Source organism: Nylanderia fulva, unplaced genomic scaffold (assembly GCF_048542155.1).
Source record: "Nylanderia fulva isolate GAGA-0341 unplaced genomic scaffold, ASM4854215v1 Scaffold23, whole genome shotgun sequence".
Classification (NCBI taxonomy): Eukaryota; Metazoa; Arthropoda; class Insecta; order Hymenoptera; family Formicidae; genus Nylanderia; species Nylanderia fulva.
The window spans coordinates 1,406,048-1,425,790 of NW_028190293.1; the positions used below are offsets into that span (position 1 = coordinate 1,406,048).

General features: G+C 35.9%; 2 protein-coding genes across 2 annotated transcripts; both read left to right on the top strand.

The window, feature by feature from the left end:
• Positions 1–89: 89 nt before the first annotated feature.
• On the top strand, positions 90–8,227 carry LOC114932350 (uncharacterized). The gene is made up of 8 exons (XM_029304514.2): positions 90–677; positions 1,451–1,941; positions 2,234–2,413; positions 2,513–2,647; positions 2,988–3,235; positions 4,862–5,611; positions 5,883–6,182; positions 6,296–8,227. Exons 1-8 carry the CDS (start codon positions 497–499, stop codon positions 6,429–6,431), a joined length of 2,421 nt encoding a protein of 806 aa, XP_029160347.1. The 5' UTR covers positions 90–496; the 3' UTR covers positions 6,432–8,227.
• A 2,121-nt stretch (positions 8,228–10,348) lies between these two features.
• G9a (histone-lysine N-methyltransferase G9a) lies at positions 10,349–19,333 on the top strand. The gene is made up of 12 exons (XM_029304504.2): positions 10,349–12,085; positions 12,166–12,764; positions 12,857–12,907; positions 13,587–13,684; positions 13,759–14,401; positions 14,709–15,041; positions 15,257–15,485; positions 15,650–15,856; positions 16,142–16,398; positions 16,539–16,789; positions 17,118–17,293; positions 18,000–19,333. The coding sequence occupies exons 1-12, from the start codon at positions 11,091–11,093 to the stop codon at positions 18,163–18,165; spliced, it is 4,005 nt and encodes a 1,334-aa protein (XP_029160337.2). The 5' UTR covers positions 10,349–11,090; the 3' UTR covers positions 18,166–19,333.
• The last annotated feature ends 410 nt before the right edge of the window (positions 19,334–19,743 follow it).

Sequence of the window (19,743 nt, forward strand, 5' to 3'; positions counted from 1 at the left end):
TCGAACGCTCCAATTTGCCATCGAATAGATAATTTGTCAAATGTCAAAAAGTCCCTGCAGCGTCAGCCAATCAGTGCGTTTGACAGATCTGGTTAGGATAGGTGCGATCCCGACAAAATTACAAGAATAAATAAATCGCAACGATGTTTCAAGAATATTCCAAAAACATTAGAACGCGATTAATCGTCAGATTTGACGTTTCGCGTGCGGTCAACTGTCAAACGATAATCGCGCGATAAATTATCTCGTTGAAATGTCAACCAGCGAGGAACCTAACCTAAAAACCTAACCTCCAAATTAACGAGGTTAGGTTGGCAGACCTGCGAACGCGTGCGGACGACCGGCGGCGCAGTGCTCGCTGCCAAAAAGGGTAGAGAGTGATGCGAAGATTGTCAAGTATCGGGTGCGCGACGACGGTGCGGTGAGAGAGCCTGGGTGTCCGGAGCGCTTGGGTGCGAGGAACGCGACACGTGAAGGACTCCTTCGCGCGGACGCGATGTCGAGCACTCTCGAGAAGAAGATCATGAGCCTGGAGGAACGGCTGCGTGCGGAGAACGAGTCGCGGGACAGGGATCGACAGGGCGGCGAAATCGGGGTCCCGAGCACGGGGCCTGGCCCGCTGTACTCGTCCACGGGGCCCCCGGTGTCGAGTCCCGCGCCTCGCAGACCTCGGCAACGTAAGCATCGGAACAGAAACGCGCGCGAGAATCCCTCGCTCGACGCTCGATTTTTACCCTACCTGATCGATAGCCCTCGGATGACGCGTCGCGGTTTACGTATCGTATAGGTTATGATGATTGAGTTCGATTTTCCTTGATCCTGAGGATCTTCCTACACCTCGGATGTCCCTGACGGATGATTAAATTTGATTTCTTTTCCGTGGTCGCTTTTTCCTTATTTTTATCTTGTTTGTTTATCCGCACTGTGAGCGGGATTTTTAATTAAAACCGTTTCATTGGGACGTTTTCATTAAATTGAAGCTAAATCTTATAAGCATTTTTATTATTATGTATATAATGTAGGGAAGTATATTAATTTGAATAATTAATGCAACAAAAACAAAATTTGTATATTAATTAAAAATGTTGAAGAATTGTCACTAAGCTATACTTGTAGATAAATTAGAGCGAAATCTTAAGCATTTTTATTATATAGATAATATATTGGAGTATATTAATTAATAATTAATGCAACAAAAACAAAATTTGTATATCAATTAAAAATGTCGAAAAATCACTAAGCAATACTGTTAGATAAATATCACAATAGCTCTTAAAAAAATTAATATAGTTTTATATTTAATTGAGAAATTATCTATTATAAAGATGCAAATTTATTATTACATTTATAAGCATGAGTTTAAACTTTTAAAAAGTAATTAAAATGCTTTTTAATTTTAAATTCAATAGTATTTCTGGATAGTATATTAAAATAATACGTTTCTCGATAGTTGGAGATATGGGTACCCCGACACGACCTAGAAGACAGTTGGATTTACCAGTATCGCAGATAATACCGCCAAAGAAGCATGACAGCGAGTTTGAGTCAAAATTGCAAGAGATCATGAAGATGAATGGTATTCTAAACATTAACGGCCAAAGATATCAGACAGAGATGAAAGATTTGGAGCATCTAGGCGAACTTGGTAATGGTACCTGTGGACATGTTGTCAAGATGAGGCATAAACCCAGTGGCGTTGTGATTGCTGTGAAACAGATGCGACGTTCTGGAAATGCAGAGGAGAATAAAAGGATAATCATGGATCTTGATGTTGTGCTCAAGTCACACGATTGTCCGTATATTGTACAGTGCCTAGGCTGTTTTATCACCGAGTCTGATGTGTGGATTTGCATGGAGCTAATGGCAACATGTCTGGATAAGCTATTGAAGCGCAGCAGACAGGCGATACCTGAGGATTTCTTAGGCAAAGTCACAGTAGCAGTAAGTTTCTTTCATTTTTAAAACATCTATCTCGAATTTCAAAGTTTTCATCTGCAAAAGTTTTCAGAATAGTTTTCAGAGGTTTTTTAGGAAATATTTTCATGATAGTAAAAATCTATATATCTCCAAAAACATTATAATTTTTACAATTATTTTTAAAACTTAAATACTCTTCACTGTATTTTGATTTTCTATATTATATATTAAAATTTATATATTAAATTTGAAATAAAATATCTTGAATAATTTTTGAGATAAATTGTAAAGATTCTATGCTACTTTTTCTCTTCAGACAGTAAAGGCGTTGTCGTACCTGAAAGAAAAACATGGTGTTATTCATAGAGATGTGAAACCTAGTAATATACTATTGGATGAATCGGGAGGAGTGAAACTTTGCGATTTCGGGATATCCGGAAGATTGGTTGATAGCAAAGCAAAGACGAGAAGCGCAGGATGTGCAGCATATATGGCTGTAAGTATACATAAATCACATAATTGAAAAATGTTTAAATTTTTTTATAGTAATGTGGCAAAAATGAATAATTGTATATTTTTGCTGTTATTTATACAGCCTGAAAGAATAGACCCACCCGATCCTACTAAACCAGATTATGACATAAGGGCGGATGTGTGGAGTTTGGGCATTACTCTAGTAGAATTAGCTACAGGAGTATTTCCTTATCGAGACTGCAAGACTGATTTTGAGGTAAACTTTTCTTTTATTTCTTCCATTTGAATTTTTTTACACAAAAGACTTACACATAAAGGATTAATAACTATTGAATTTTTCCATTTCTACTGTAAAATATTACTAAATATGTACAGTATATTATATATAAGTAAAATTAATTATTATAAGATATTACCAAATGATTATTTTTATTTTTTAATACAATATTGAAATTTTATTCATAATATGATTATCTCTTTTCAGAAAACTATATTTTGTGATTTATTTTATTTGGTTTCTTTTTGCGTAATTGTATATATGCCTGTATATATTGCTTTATTATATTTATTACTCTGTCATTTTCTACTTGTTGCAGGTATTGAGCAGAGTAGTACAAGACGATCCTCCTTCTCTTCCACTGGATGCGCCCTTTTCCAAGGAGTTCAGGAGCTTTGTCAGTTGCTGCCTTACAAAAAACTATAAGCATCGGCCCAAATATCACAAGCTCATGGAACATCCGTTTATCCGCAAGTATGATGTTCCACAGGATGTCCAGACAAATTCCGCTGTGACGAACTCTGGCTTCCAATGGTTCGGCAAAGTCATGCGGCAGTTAGAACCAAGGTGGGAACTAACAATAAGATATATTGATTGTCGTTTTCTTAGAAAACGTGATATTTAGGAAACTTAATACAAGATGATAGGATGGATAGGGTGATAATATATTTGTTGATAACGCTAGCCTGACAATGAGATCACGAATTTTAAACACGGCATGAGATTCCTAACTAATAAAGATACTGATTTCTCTGGTTTGGTTATCTTTTTTTTTATCTTTTGAAAATAACCAGATGTAATCGTATTTTACGAACAATTTGTAAAATACTTACATATACTTAACACATTTCTATATCTCACATTTAATCAGTAGATATTATTGGTATCAAAATGATTTTTGAACAAATTGAAGAAATGTTTCACAAATTAGCTCGTTGTTGACATTAATGACAAAATCTCGAAATTGTGGCATTTTCTTTCGGTTTCTAGCGTTTTTGATTCTCTTGTTGATTGTATATTGATTTTTGCAATTTATTAATGCTGATTGCGAATTTGTCAGTAAAATTGAATTTAAAGGAAACGCGTTATATACTCTTGAAACACACACACACATATTTGTTAGTACAAGTATATAAATTAGACAATTATATAAATTTATCTTTGCTATTATTTTGTCAAAAAATTGACATTTACAGTTTATTTTCTCAAATTAAAAGTTTGCGTGCGTGTTGAATTGTGTTGCAGCGTTGAGCTTGAGGGAGGCAGTGCGGCGTAGCATATACCCTTTCTCTCTCGTTTCCTTCTTCCCTTCCTGCTTCCGTTCTCTCCTGGACAAACTGGCTAAGATTCTCAAAAGAGACTTAAAAAAAGAAAAGGAAAAAAAAAATAAAACAGACCACTCCACTATTATCACTATTACTACTACTATTACTACTACTATTCAGAGTATCCAAATATCTACCCAATTTTCATTTCGAGTTGTTTGGTTTGTGCACGCGCCTGTTACACACCCCATCCTTCAACCCTCACTCATGGTAAGCATTGTTTTTTTATTTATTTCAATTATATTTTTGTTTCTCTTTTTTTCCGCCTACTCTTATTGTGTTTAGCGTAGCGACTTGTCAGACTTTGATCGTCGCAATGCACGCATAATTTTTCCTTGTACACGTGCCACTTGTTTTCTTTTTTGCAGTTTATGTATTGTTTCTCTCTTCCGGTAGCGAATATTTTGCCTATCGCAAATTGGGACGAGACTAACATAGCTACTGCAAAGATTATGGATTATACATTTATCTATATTTTTTAATTTTATTTGTATCACTTTTCTTTTTTAATTTGGTCAGTAAAATGCAAGAAACAAGTGCTATATGATATCGCAGTATTACCTTCTAGAAGTTTTCTGCGATATAGAGATCTGACATATATGCAATCTGGTACCAAAGAATATCTTGTAATAGAGGTCTTCTTTATTTGCATACATTTAATGTGACTAATGCTTTGCTCTAACTTTTATTAACTCTTCTAAGCTGAAGTTTTTTACAGAATCATCACAATATGGTAATTACTGGGTAATGCTGATACACACACACACATACATACACACATATCAAAAGACTCAGAGAAAAAAAGAGAAAGCACATTAAAGGAAATGAATCGTATTCTCGAAGAAAATTCATCCAGACCACGATCCAGTTCCAGGTTGCCGGGAGGACAGCGAGTTTCGGGTCATGTGTCTTTGAAACAGACAGCCCATCTTCGGGCGCAATCCGAGGTGCCAGCTTTCCTGAGGAGCAACATCAACAGCAGCTTCAGAGAATCGCCGAACTCGGCCTTTCTGGCGTTTCATCAACGTACCAATAGCGAGAATGGCACGAGCTACGTGTCCTATAGTCCGTACGCCCTTCGAAGGAAGGAGATCACCCGGCCGTTCTCGCCACCGTCTAAAGACATCGCAACAGATCAGCCGGAGTCGAATCTGCCGCCGCGGCCCTTCTCGCCTTACCGGCAGCACGAGCAGAATACGATCATCAGGCACGACTATTCCTCGAATCGTTGCGCGACAACGAATGGTCAAAATAAACCGGAGATAACGACGATGACGACGAGACCGTTCTCTCCTTATAAGTCGCAAGACGCTAATGACAACAATGATCGACCTTATTCTCCGTATCGCTTTGGTCGCTACGATGAACGCGACAGCGGGAACAAGACAGACCGATGGCAAGGAGGCGTCTCGAGATCGCTGAGCCCCTTCGCCAGGGATTACTCGCCTTGGCGGCGGGAGAACGTCGATCCGCCTGTCATTCAGCCGCCACCACCTATTATGTGCGACAGCGGCGGCCGTTATTCGCCGTTTTATCAGCAACAGCCGTCGCACAAACCCGCGGCGCCCCAGACCTACCCGCAGGACATCTACGGTAGTCCTATGATCAATCGCAAGAGGTAAATAAAGGAACTCGAATCGATTAATCTGAATTTACACCCTCTAAGCATTTATTTCTTATTATCTTTAATTACATTTTTACTATTTTGATGTACAAGTTCCTTCAAAATCGATTTCCTCTCATTTAGCTTATATGATTTAATTTATTATTATATTTAATAATTATTTAATTAAAAATATTACGCGTATTTCTTTTTTCTACAAATAATTACTTAGAAAAGATTTTATATTAAAATAGAGTAAATATATTGTCTCCTATTTTGGATGTAGGTTTCCTTCGGAGCCACCACCGCAAGGATCCCACGGCTCCACTAGTCCGCAACTCTTGATCTCCCGTTTTGCGCATCAATTGAAGCAGGAGTCGCCGCCGTCGTCGCTGACGATGCCGCCACAGCAGGGCGTCGGCTCCAAGGAGTCTGCGAAAAAGCGTTTCGCGTCTTACGTGCGCCTCAGGCTCGGTAGCGAACGCGCTCCTTCGCCGGAGCCACCACCGAGACTAAGTCGCGGCGAGTCCCCGCTCGCCCTTAGGAGAAACTTAATCGATCAGGCGTCTCCTTCCTGTCCGCGAAGGTATCTTTCAGTCACCGTTTTTACTTGCTGAAAGAATAACTTCTTACAATTAATTATTAATTGTTTTTTAATGATGTGAAAAAAAATCTGATGAATAATTTGACTTCTTCAAGGTACGTCTCGCCCTCTCCGCCTCAGCCACCGCCCAGGAGACTATCGGAGAGCAATTCGGTGCCTGGCAGTCCGCAACACGTGCGAGCTCGTTTGCGTTACACGCCCGAGCCCCAGAGGAGACCTCCGCCGCCATAACCCACCGTTACAATCATTAAGCCTTATTACTATTATTTCTTGTTGGTGCCATACACGACTACGGACATCCGGACAGCGATCACGTGCACTACATAGTAACGAGATTACCCGAGATTGTGTGCACAGAGCGAGTCGCAGGACGTGTACGCAAAACGAAGAAGAAAGAAGAAACATATGTTCTTGAAAACGCTGTAAACCAAAAAAAAGAAGACGAAGAAGCAGTGTTTCTTAATACTCGAGCCGCCGAATTCTATTGTACGCGAACACTATTGTATGAGAGAACGTTGATTTAGCGTGCGAAACGGCTGAAATGACGAAAGAGTATTTGATCTTAATTTAATATTCTCACATTTTTCGATTTGCAGATGCTTCAAACCGCGAAAATTGCCTTAAGACATTTGACGACTTATAGCTAGCTAGTGAATATTTCAGGTTTCTAATTGAAAAATATTTTCTGAATTTCTTATTGATGTTAGAGCGTAGAAAAAAAAAGATGAAACGCGTGTTTTTCCGAGTTTAAAACGCTTCACACGCTAAACTCGTAAACACAAACTTTTGCACGATTAAATAGTCTTTAGCTAAGCCTCGGTTAACTAATTCTGGCGAAGAGTTGGACTGAATCTTACTAAAAGATACGGTGAAACGAAACAAAGAAAAACAGTTACGTAAGTCAATTCTCAGAAAGATTCTAATTACGAGATTTGGTGTTATTGACGTAAATTGTCGCCGATTTTTTTCACTTCGACTTCATAATCTAAATAAGAAATAAATTAGTTTAACTTAGGATTAATGTTAACCGAGGGAAGCCCGTGTGTGCACGTTTTGCATAAGCGAGGGAGTCGTTAATCGCGGAGAGTCCTCGCGACATTGCACGGTTTTCCCTCGCTGTCACGAAACGCGGAAAAATTAATCTTCATCAATAAATCCTCTTGACATGTATTTATCGATGATACGCAACGGGAAAATTATGATGCTCAACTTTTTATATTGTCTGCGTATTAAAGAAGTACACAGTGTTAAAGAAATGACGGAGGAGTGTGGCATTAACCGCGATTAGGTCGTGATTTTTCTAATTAAAAAAAAATCAATACACGCATATACAGAGAGAATATAATGGAGGTCGTGTCGTACATGAAAACGCGTAAACCGTTCCTATCGCTCTTCTTCGTTTACGCTTTTTTTCCGTCAATCTTGAGAATCTTGTCATAACGAAGGAGAAAGAGAGAAAGAATAAAAAAACGTGCAACGAAATTCGCTCTCTTCTCTTGGATGGCCTTGCGGTATCTCTGCGACTCGAAATGCAATCTTTCTCTCTTTCTCAGCGACTTTTCCACGTTTTATTATTAATACTAATTATTATGAGACTATTGTATTATTTATATAAAGTAATATTAAATGTGAGAGAGCGAGTCGTTCATGGTACATAGTTCAGTGCCGAGATCGAACCGAGAGAGATATTATCGTTCACACTCGATTATTTCTTGATAACGAGAAAGAAAAAAAAAGAAAACGAAAGCACAATAATGTCGCAGCAGCACGTCTCGTAGAGTCTCCTACCTACGAAGCACGAATGTATATTAATTATTCAATTGGGAAGGCGTGCAAGGCGTCAGATACATACATACATACAAAAATACACATACATACACACGCATACATGATTAGAATGTTGTAATTATTATTTTTAATTAACATTTATAATCCTTAATTACGTTCAAGTCTACACTCGTAATCACCTTTGTCACTTATTTGACAAAAGGATCTGTTGCAATGTAAATAAACTTATATTTATACGAGTCATATTGTTCTTCCAGATTTTTTCTTCTATTTTTACTCCGAATATTCCTCATAGAAAAGTTGTAAAAATTCTTTATTATTTCGCCCTAATCGTATTTTTATTATTTCCAATCGAATATGTATATTATACATGCATGAGTGTCCATTTATTAGATAGTGAAAGGAATAATTGTAAACCTTTTTAATAGTGCTTATTAATTATTGTAATTATTTAAAAATCCAGTTTTTACTATATTCTAGTTAATTATATATATTTAGGAAATATAAAAAGAAAGCATATTTTTATAAAAATAGAAAAACTCATTATAGCTATGATATATGATTAAAGTTAAGATAAGATTTCACTGTGACATTCAATTCTTATCAAAGTTAAGCTGACAATGAGTCTTAAAACTTTTTACGGGTTTACTAATTAATACACATAATTTATTATTGTAAAATTATATTCTAGTCATTTTTTTTTGTAAAAAATATGAAGTTTTGAAGATAAAAATATTTTTTCTAAATTTATTTCTCAATAGAGTACACACAAGCTTAATTTATCATCATGCCATGATAATAAAGCATGAAATATAGATAAGAATTACCGTGACACACTTAAAAATTTATCAAAGAATTAAATGACTTTCCTAAGGAAAAAATTAAGATAAAAAATGTAGGAAAAAAAAAGAAAAATTTGTATATTAATGCTGATTTAGAAATCTTCAACTTTACATAAGGTGAAAAAAGTGATATATGTTTCTTGCAGAATTACAAATGTTAAATATTATTTTGTAAAGTTTGTTGCCGATATTAAAATATATAGAATAACTATATAAATATATATAAATAATATATATATGAATATAAATAGAGAATACAAAATATATATAAATATAGAATATATATATATGAATATAAATTTTACTGTTTAGCGGACAGATATAAAAGAATATATATATATTGTAATAATATATATATATATGGTGAGAATAAATAAAGAAGCGAAATAATCGAATAAATCAATATGCATTTGATAAAATTATGTAAATTATTGCTATATGTAAATTATATAAAACAATATCTTGAGAGAATTTTAAAGTTCACATATTGCATATTTAATTTTTACATAATATATATGAATATAAATAGACAATACAAAATATATATATATAAATATAGAATAAATATATTATAAATTATATATATATAGAATATATATATATATATCTAAATTGAAAATTTGTAATTTAATACATGACGTCTCGCTCGAAACGTCACAGTCATTTTTGTATTTTTATTTCATGCTATACAATGCCCGGAATTTTCTTATATATATACATTAACGTCGAGTGTTCGGCCGAAGCATATATTTTTATCGTATCATGCCACGTAATCTCTAAGCAACTTTTTTGCTGACGGCTCATGCGCATTGAGCGACGATGGATTTTTTAACTCTGCTGCCGGTATATTATATATGCCACGATCGCGTTAATTTGCATCCTTCTACGAGTCGATCGAACTTTGGTAGGCCGAACTTTGTAACACAGAATCGTTAAACGTGTCTCTTTGTTACACCGCAACATGTGTGATTTTTTATTACACGAGCATGTCTCATCTAGAAAAATAAAAAAGATATATGGACTGTTCGTTTATTTTACTGTTTAGCGGACAGATATATATATATATATTGCAATAATATACATATATATATGGTGAGAATAAATAAAGAAGCGAAATAATCGAATAAATCAATATGCATTTGATGGATAATATTATGTAAATTATTGCTACATGTAAATTATATAAAACAATATCTTGAGAGAATTTTAAAGTTCACATATATTCATCTTCAAGAAAAATAATATCACGATCGATGACGTTTTCATTCACGATGGATCGGCTGAGTTAAATTCGAATTGAACAATTAAGGAGTCAATAGCTCATCCCATCCTCGGTCAATTCTTCACAACAATAAGAGAAGGAGAAAAATATTTCCTTCGCCCAAGCGGGACCCGAACACATTTGAAAGCCTGAAAAATGTATATATATATATATATATATACATATACTTATGTAAAATAGAGCCAAGAATTTTATCTATAGACGATAGCCTCATATATTTAATATGGCCGTGTGCTCCCTCTTCTTGTGCCTCCGTTTGAGGTAAAAACATCTCGTTTCTCGAGCATATGACTCGGGGATCGAATTGAGGCTTGCGTTGTTAATTGAACCCGGCGTTGAAAGCCGAGGCGGCGCGCGATAACGATAGGATCGCGGAAAGAAAACGATTTATTCTCGCCTCCTTCGCCGTCCCTGAGCAATCAATATGGCCTCCGGCCATCGCTCGCTCGCTCTCACTCGCAGGGCACGCCAGCGCGGCCATCTTTCTCTCTCTCTCTCTTCCTCTCTTTCGCTCCACCGCGCGGAACTCGAGGCGAGGCGAGTGCAGCGAGTTCTGTGAGTTCAGTCGAGTGCGGTCGCGAGGCCGCGCTGGGAGCCTTGATTCGGTCCAGGATTCCGTCATCTGATCTCGAGCAGGAACGGATGTCCGGATGACAGGAACTCCTCGCACGGTAGGAGAGAGAGAAGCGGCGTCTCGCGCCATCGGAGGATTCCACGAGTTCCCTCATGAACGCGTTCTCGGGGTGAGTCGCTGCACCGGTGCTGGAAGGAGAGAGATAGGATATATATATATATATATCTTGTCTGCGAGAGATCTCGAGTAATTGAAGGATATTTGAAATTCCAAATGCCTCGCCGGTGACTCGGAATTAAAGAGGTTCCTAACTAACAATAAGATGAGGTACGTCTCTGGGTGTGCGCGTTGTTACTCGTTACGGCGAACTTGCGGCTCGTAGCAGGAATTGATTGAACGCAGGTATGGCCGACGTCGCGTCGTCCGAGGGCGACAACGGACTTGTCGTGACGACGACGACGACGACGACGACCGTCGAGGGTTGTCGAGGCGGGCTGCCGGTGACAGCGGAGAGTGCCAGCGTCCAGGAGGATGCCACGACCGCCACCGACAACGGGGTTGTCGACGACAAGGTCAGCATCCACGAGATTCTTGAGGGGATGACGAACGAGTTCAACAAGGGCGTGAGTCCGGTGAAGCAGAACGAGTGTGAGAAAATAATGGGAGCGGAGGAGGCAGTCGCGGCGCCGTCCTCACCCTTGAAGCTCGTCGACGAGGGCTCCAAGGACGAGAAGGACGGCGTGGAAGCCGAGGAGGAGGAGGAAGAGGAGGAAGAGGAAGAGGAAGAGGAGGAGGAGGAGGTCGTTGCGAACTGCGAGGACACACAGGTTTCTCAGGTCACGCCGGAGGAGAATCACAAGGACGAGGATGAAGGTTCGGTGACCACAAATAAGCAGGAGACTGTTAAGAAAGACAATGGTATACCTAGGATTGTCCTTACATTCAGGACTATCGATGAGAACACAGATCATGGCAAGAAGACCAAGATATCCAGCTGCTCGTCCAATCTCACTCTGGTCCCTGATGAATTGGCTAATTGCGATCAGATTGGCGGTGTCTCTGTGAAGATTGAGAATTCTGATGAGAATTCTGATGCGATGGAGGAGTCCCAAGCAGAGGAATCTCAAATAGAGGAGTCCCAGACAGGGGAGACTAAGAAGGAAGAATCTGCAAAGACAGTGGAGCCAAAAACTGCGGATGAGAAGAAAGTGGAAGGTGCGGAAGAGAAACAGGACAGTGACACGCAGTCTTCTGTTCAGAAAAAACCTGAAACTGTGAAGAATAATGTTGATAGCAATAATGTCGAAGCAAAGCTTCTGGAAGATACTGAGCAAAAAGAAACTACTGCACCAGTTACCAGGAAAAGAAGGATTGGACGACCTAGATTGCGAGCACTTAGGTTTTTGTTTCTTTTTCATTTGCCTTTTATTGAATATTTACACGTGCAATATTTGTAAACTAATTTTCTTTCATTTTCAGTGATTTAATCCCTCAAGACGAGGATCCTCCAGGTCCCAAGCGATCGGCTAGAAGACTTTGTAAGGAGTCTTTGAAGAGCACTGTACTAGAGAGTGCCATGGCACGTAAAGAAAAGTCTAATTACACGGAGGAAGCGGTTAAAAAAAGGAAATACAGCAAACCAGGTCGGCCCAAGAAGCTGGTTGCAGGTAAAGATCAAATAAAACAGGCTCAAGCAAAGTCCTCTGATGTTCATCAAGAAGCAGAGACGTCGTTGGTGTCTGATGGTAACATTAGCATATCCGAGAACTCGATGTTGGAGTCCTCACGCAACACTACATTATCGGAGAATATGAACGATAGCGTTGCCGAGGACGCGCAGTCATTTTCATCCGACTTCGACGGGATGCCGAAATTGTCGCCGATGACGAGGAGTTCGGAATCACAAATGAAACTCGGCAACTCCATCGGTAGTCCTGGCAGCGACGATGTACCTCTGGCGGATATTCAGAAGCCTTTCCTCAAACCTGCCACTGCTAGTCGACCCAAGAGAGAAAGAGGACGTCCTCGTGGAAGTAGCCAAGCGGCCCGAAAAATAGCAAAGGCCGATCCGTACGAAGGTGATGTAATGTCGTAACAATGTATATGTAACAATATTTTCCTGCTTATGTAGCTATTATTTTTAAATTAAAATTGACAAATTACTTTGCAGCTGGTTCTCCAACCGTTGCGGAAGCGGGAAAGCATAATGATTATCCTGAAGGTAAAGTATAATTTTTTAAATAAAATTTTATGGATAATGTAGGGCGAATATAAGTAAATTTGAATTAAAATGTTTTTGTTATAAAATTTTATAGTGAAAATATTTTATATTCTTTGCTTTTACACCAAAAGAAATAAATATAGATATATTATTTTTTTAATGTTATGTATTTATAAACTCGACTATATAATATATTTTAGATATATATAAATATATAAAATAATATATATAATTATAATAATATTAAATATCTATACATATTATTGTTATCATATAGTTTTATTATCATTATTTAATTATCAATTGTTTTTATCAACTATTTATATTATCACAGTTGCTTCACTATATCTTTACCATCAATTATATTACTGTCATTTTGACATTATTACATTAACGTAGCAACAAGAAGATTTATAAAATGCTGGTAGGCAAATGTATTAAGTAATAATTTTTTAACTGCTCATTTTGTGCTTCTTTTTTTAATGTGTAAAAAAAATATAAATAATTATTTTTTAAATTTGACTCGAGGCGTTCAGTATAAATATATTTAATAAGTCTTCAGTATATCTGATGAGAAGTAACTCATGTATTTATAAAACATTACTAGTTTGCTATTTTTTATAATTAAATAGCTATACTTTTATTTTAAAATGTTTCATATAAATTTTAATTTTTATAGAGATTCCAGTCAAACGAACTCGCAGGAGTATGGCGCCAAGCCCGAGTCCTGCGGAAGGACAGGCTTCGAAGCCGGAATCTACGGCGATTATGAGCGAAGTCAGTATTATCTCGTCTCATTTTTTCCATCAATACAATAATAATAAGGATTCTAATAATCTTTTTTATTGTAGACGTACGGTCAATCTATGTTATGCTTGTGCCAAGTGCGATCTCAGTTGTACGTGACGATAACTGGTTCTGGGCAGCCTTTGTACTGCACGGCGATAGATTCGATCGACAACCGGATAGTAGGATGCTGCAACGAAGTGGACAGCAACGACGTGGCGATGCGACGACCGAGCACTCGCGTACCTTTCATTATCCTCTGTCGTATGCACAAGGAACGGCTGCTGCGCCACAATTGTTGTCCTTCCTGCGGTTTGTTTTGCTCGCAAGGCCGGTTTGTGCAGTGCAGCAATGGTCATCAGTACCATCGCGAGTGCGAAGTTTATCCAAACAAGAAGGGCGTGTGTCCGCACTGCGGCTGTGAAACTGCTGCTTACGATGTGCTAGTGACAATGAATGGTATGCGACGACCGGTTTATATACCTACGCGTAAGAAGTATTCCAAATTGCCCTCGGCGAAGATGAGCCTGCCTGGCAAAGGTGACAATACCAAGCTGGCCGAACGTCCGCCTAGTCCGTTGATCAAGCCTGAAGTCATCAAAATACCCGAACCGTCGATTAATACCGAGAGACCAGAGCGTTACACCATTATGAGTCTTTACACGTCCGTGAAGAATGGAGATCTGGAAAAATTGGTGAACGTATTAGGTGAGAGAAGAATTTTTTTTTAAAAAAACGAGATAAATTTTTAAGTTTGAAAATTGTAGAATCTATTCTTTTTTTTTTTATTCTACTAATTTATTCTTATATTTATTCTTATGTGTATTTATTAAAAAAAAACCTTTCTTTAAATCTTTTATATTTAGAAGTTAAAATAAGTTAGACTAACAATAAGATTTAATATTTAGTCTTTTAATCTAAATTCTATGTAAATATATATTTAGCAAATGTTGAAAATATTTATATGCTTTGATAACTTAATTATTATTGTAATATACAAATTTGCGATTTCTAGCATGTGGTTACAACGCGAATCACACATTCCGGGATTACGCCCATCGGACAAGTTTGCACATAGCCGCGGATAAAGGCCATCTGTCGTGTGTGCATGTCCTGGTTCAAGCGGGTGCTCAAGTAGATGTAATGGATAGGAACCAATTGACGCCGTTGATGTTAGCCGCGAGTAAGGGTAATGCCGCTGTGGTAAAATATCTAGTTAGGACAGGCGCCGACGTAACACTCAAGGGCGAGGACGGCATGACTGCTTTGCATATGGCAGCCAAGTCCGGCCATCTAGAAGTATGCAGGATCATTCTGACCGAATGTAAAGTGCCGAGGACGTTAGTAGGTAATGCTGAATTTATATTTAGCAAGGAAATCTTTTTTTTTGTTCTTTTCTTTTATAGAAAATATATTTGTAAATAAAATTCTAAAATATTAATAAGCAATTTTTAAACAATACAAAAATAATAATATAAAAATATATAAATATTATGAACTTTTCCTTTAGGAAGAGATCAGAGTTTATGTTTAAATAAATTTAAAACGGAATCTTATTCGCAGACTGCGTAGACGATGGCGGCTGGACAAGTTTAATCTGGGCGTGCGAATTTCGCCATGCCGAGGTCGCACGATATTTATTGGATAAAAAATGTGATCCACTTATTCGAGACGCCGAGCAGAACATAGCGTTGCACTGGAGCGCATATAGTGGTAGTGCCGAGATCACAGAGATGCTTCTTAACGAGGGATGCGACCTGAATGCTGTTAATGTTCATGGTGATACTCCCTTGTACGTTTTGCATTTCTTTTTGAAAATTATACTTCTAATCGTATTAAACGCATAAGCATAACAAAAGATGCAATAACATTTCTTAGGGCGATAAGTATTTTATAAATGGATTAAATGAGTTTGTGAGAGAGGATTCTTTTTAATTATAAAATGATTTTTTTTAGACACATAGCAGCTAGACAGGATCAATATGCAGTTAGTGTTCTACTGTTAGCACGCGGTGCTAAAATAGGAGAAGTGAATGCTGCTGGTGAAACCGCGGTCAATTGTTGCAGCACAGACGGTGATACTATGGCTGCCTTAAGGTTGAATGCAAAGGTTAATGAACTCTCTGAACATATGTGGGAGAAAACGGTTAAAATATTGACAAAGTAAGTATAACATTTTATTAAGTATTATCTGTAAGAGTAAATAAATGTGTATATGATGTGCGCACGCATACGCGCTATACTCTTATAACAACTGATTTGCTTTAATAATTATTAGTTATAGTTACATATATTAATTACGATTTTCTTTATTATATTTTTTAATGCAAATTATTTCTATTTTAAAAATTTATAATTTTTAATGTATTACTTAATAATATTGAATATAATAGCTTTATATGTCTGATCTTTTATTTTATATTATTTTATCGTCCATTCTTTTTACAGTGACATTTCACGGGGAAAGGAAACAAATCCTATACAATGTGTTAACGGATACGATTCCGAAGATAAGCCAACTGATTTTCTTTATGTGACAGAAAATTGCTTCACTAGTAACATTAACGTGGATCGTACGATAACGTCACTACAGTCTTGTCGCTGTGAGGACAATTGCAGCTCCGAAAAGTGCTTGTGTGGAAATATAAGTCTGCGATGTTGGTATGATGAGGAGGGAAAGCTCATACCTGAGTTTAATTATGCAGGTATCTATATTAATATTTTCAAGAGTAAAAATACCTTAAAATAATCACTAGATAAATAATAATTTAATTAATCAAATAGAAATTTATTTTACATAAAAATATATTTTTAAAAAATTAAAACATTAATATTCTTGCCATAGATCCACCAATGTTGTTCGAGTGTAACCCAGCTTGTGACTGTAATCGCATTACATGTAACAATCGAGTGATTCAGCACGGATTGACGCAAAGATTTCAATTGTTTCGCACAAAAGGCAAAGGTTGGGGACTCCGAACTCTACGACATATTCCTAAGGGCACGTACGTCTGTGAATATGTCGGTGAGATAATCTCTGATTCTGAGGCTGATCATCGCGAGGATGACTCTTATTTGTTTGATTTAGATAACAGAGTAAGTTGTACATTCTTTTTTTTCATGACTTTGGCTTGGACATGGGGACAGTAATTTGCTTGTATATAGACTATATCTATTTTTCTTTTCTGTAATTATTTTATAAATTTTAATATTTTTATGTAAATACTTATAGATGCAAAATAGCTTTTTTAGTTATTAATCCAAAATTTTGGACACGTTTTGACAATCTTATGGTAAACAAATTTATTTATATCTACGATCCTTTTCTTCATGGTTATTGTTTTTACTTTTATGCAGCGTATTAATTTGTACAAGTTATTTTATTCTGAATTGTGAATCACAGAATTTTACTTTACGTGCACAGGACGGAGAAACGTATTGTATAGACGCGAGACGTTATGGGAATATCGCTCGATTCATCAATCACTCATGCGCGCCAAATTTATTGCCGGTACGAGTATTCGTTGAACACCAGGACTTGCACTTTCCAAGGATAGCGTTCTTTGCCAACCGCGACATCGAGGCGGACGAAGAGCTCGGGTATGTTAAAAACCAGTTGAGGTCACTGAGATACAAGATGTTATTGAGACACATTTAAATATATCTCAACTAATACATAAACACATTATTACACTCATGAATTTTCATTAATAAATTGTTTAACTTTTGTTTTTTTTTTTATTTTCAATCTATAGCACGTAGTTATAGTTCCTTTCATCTTTATTATTTTGTTCTATTTCATCTCTTAATACTTTTGTATTATAATTAGATCATATTATGTTTTCGACAAAGTATAATTCTATTTGATAAATGTAGAAATGCGTAAATTGTTTATTAAATAAAGATATTTGATAATATATTGTTTCAGTAATCCTTGTATGATCTTCTAATTTGTGCAAATTACATTTTCTCATTTCATCTTTTTTATATTGTTTATTTCCAAAAAGATAAAAAATCACGAAAAATTAGTTTTTTATACTTTTCTAAATTTTGAAAATTTGTAAATAATTAAAATTTTCTTTTATATTAAAAATTTTATGCAATTCCGAACGGACACATGTATATATATATATATATATATATATATATATATATATATATAAATATAAAATATCAATGTATGATAGATTAAGGTGATGGATTTTAAAAAATTTTAAAAGCATTTACATCAATTACACCCTATTTTTAATGTATTTTTAACTTCCAACTTCGTACGAGAAATGAATACGGATATGTTTGCTCGTAGCTTTGATTACGGCGAGAAATTCTGGATAATAAAGTGCAAGTCCTTCACGTGTACCTGCGGAGCCGAAAACTGCCGTTATTCTGAGAAGACTATACAAGTTACGCTAGATAACTATCGAAGAAAGATACAGCAGGAGGAAATATTGGCAGCTCAAACGTCATCGTAACCATAATGGGATTTAGTTAAATTTTTTAGGTGATTTTTCGCAAATACGACGACAGCAACGTCGTACGTAGAATTCATCGTCCACGCGATTAATTTTCCGATTTGCTGCGAAATCGGTTGCCGTGAGGCGGCGCGCAATTATAAAAGTACAAATGCAAAACGGTGGTGGGATGCGATTTAGGTTTCTTTCCCAAAAGACGTTTACTTACTGAATTGTATTATTCGATTTCGAAGTTTTGAAAAAATCGTATCCGAACGATCATGTTATTTCTACCGAATATCGAACGTTCGTCCACATAGAAATTGACGACCGGTCTATCAAGTGATTTTCTTACATCTTTTGTTTTTTAAATATCGATAAATAAGAATATGTAATTTGCGGTGAAAAGTATTCTGAGCATACAATTGCGATTTATGAAAATATGTATACTAAAGAAAACAATAATAATCATGAAATATGAAAAAGTATACGATAAACACTAATGTGATTCTTGCAAAGGAAGATTATATTTATAGGAGTTAAAATATGTTTTAAGTCTTGACAGACCGGTAATTAATAATAATTTATATGAATTGCCTTTGATTTGACTCGAAAGGTATTTTTAATATTAAATATAGTAATTATCATATTTTGCATAATATATTCTTCTCACATTCTATTTTTCGAGTCAAATCTAAAAAGAATTTAATATTATCGTCCATATTTCCCCTCAGGCTCGCTTGTACTTGTTTCCTATTTTTGCCAATCTTTATAAGAATACAACGACTCTACGAGAAAATGTCACGTCAATTTTTTTCCTTTTTTTTATAACGAAATAACTATGCATAATATATATATTGACGGTTAGTTTATCTGTGTGAGCTGCGAAGATATTTTGTATGTTAAAATATTGTTATAGTCCTATTTGGACGACTTATGTGATTATAAGAGATATTTGAAGTTACTGTCGCTTTTAAGTGAATCGGAATTGGGATAATCACATTGCGTGTTCGTGTGTTCCTTACTATATAGAAGCTATGTATTACATTTTCCAATTAGTCGCTCATATCTCAAAGGAGAGCGTTTAATGTTGGATTCACTGCAAGCGATATAGTAGATAAGAATACACTTTTTTTTGTACAAACGATTGACTTTTTGTATAATAAAAGTTATAGTCCTTTTTAACATATATGAGTTTGCATTGGATTAATCTCTATATATACCAAAAGAATCTAAAATATAGAAGAAAAAATAATCTATCTTGATAAATAATTAAATGTAATTTTATTTGTTTAACATCTTATTCTTTTATTATTTTATTCTTGTATTATTTTATGCTTAATAAATAAATATTGAGTATGCTAATAATACATTGAGAAAGAAGATATAATCCAACAAATTCAAATTAATCTGAATTAAATCTCAATTAATTCTTCAAATGTTTACATACACATTATTATATATTAATAAAAATTATATATTTGATCAAAAGTTGTATATTTATATTATGAAAATGTAATGTATCACAAAATTATATAAATTCATAACGAAATTATACAAATCCATGTAATGGTTTGATATCAAATCATCTAAAAGTCA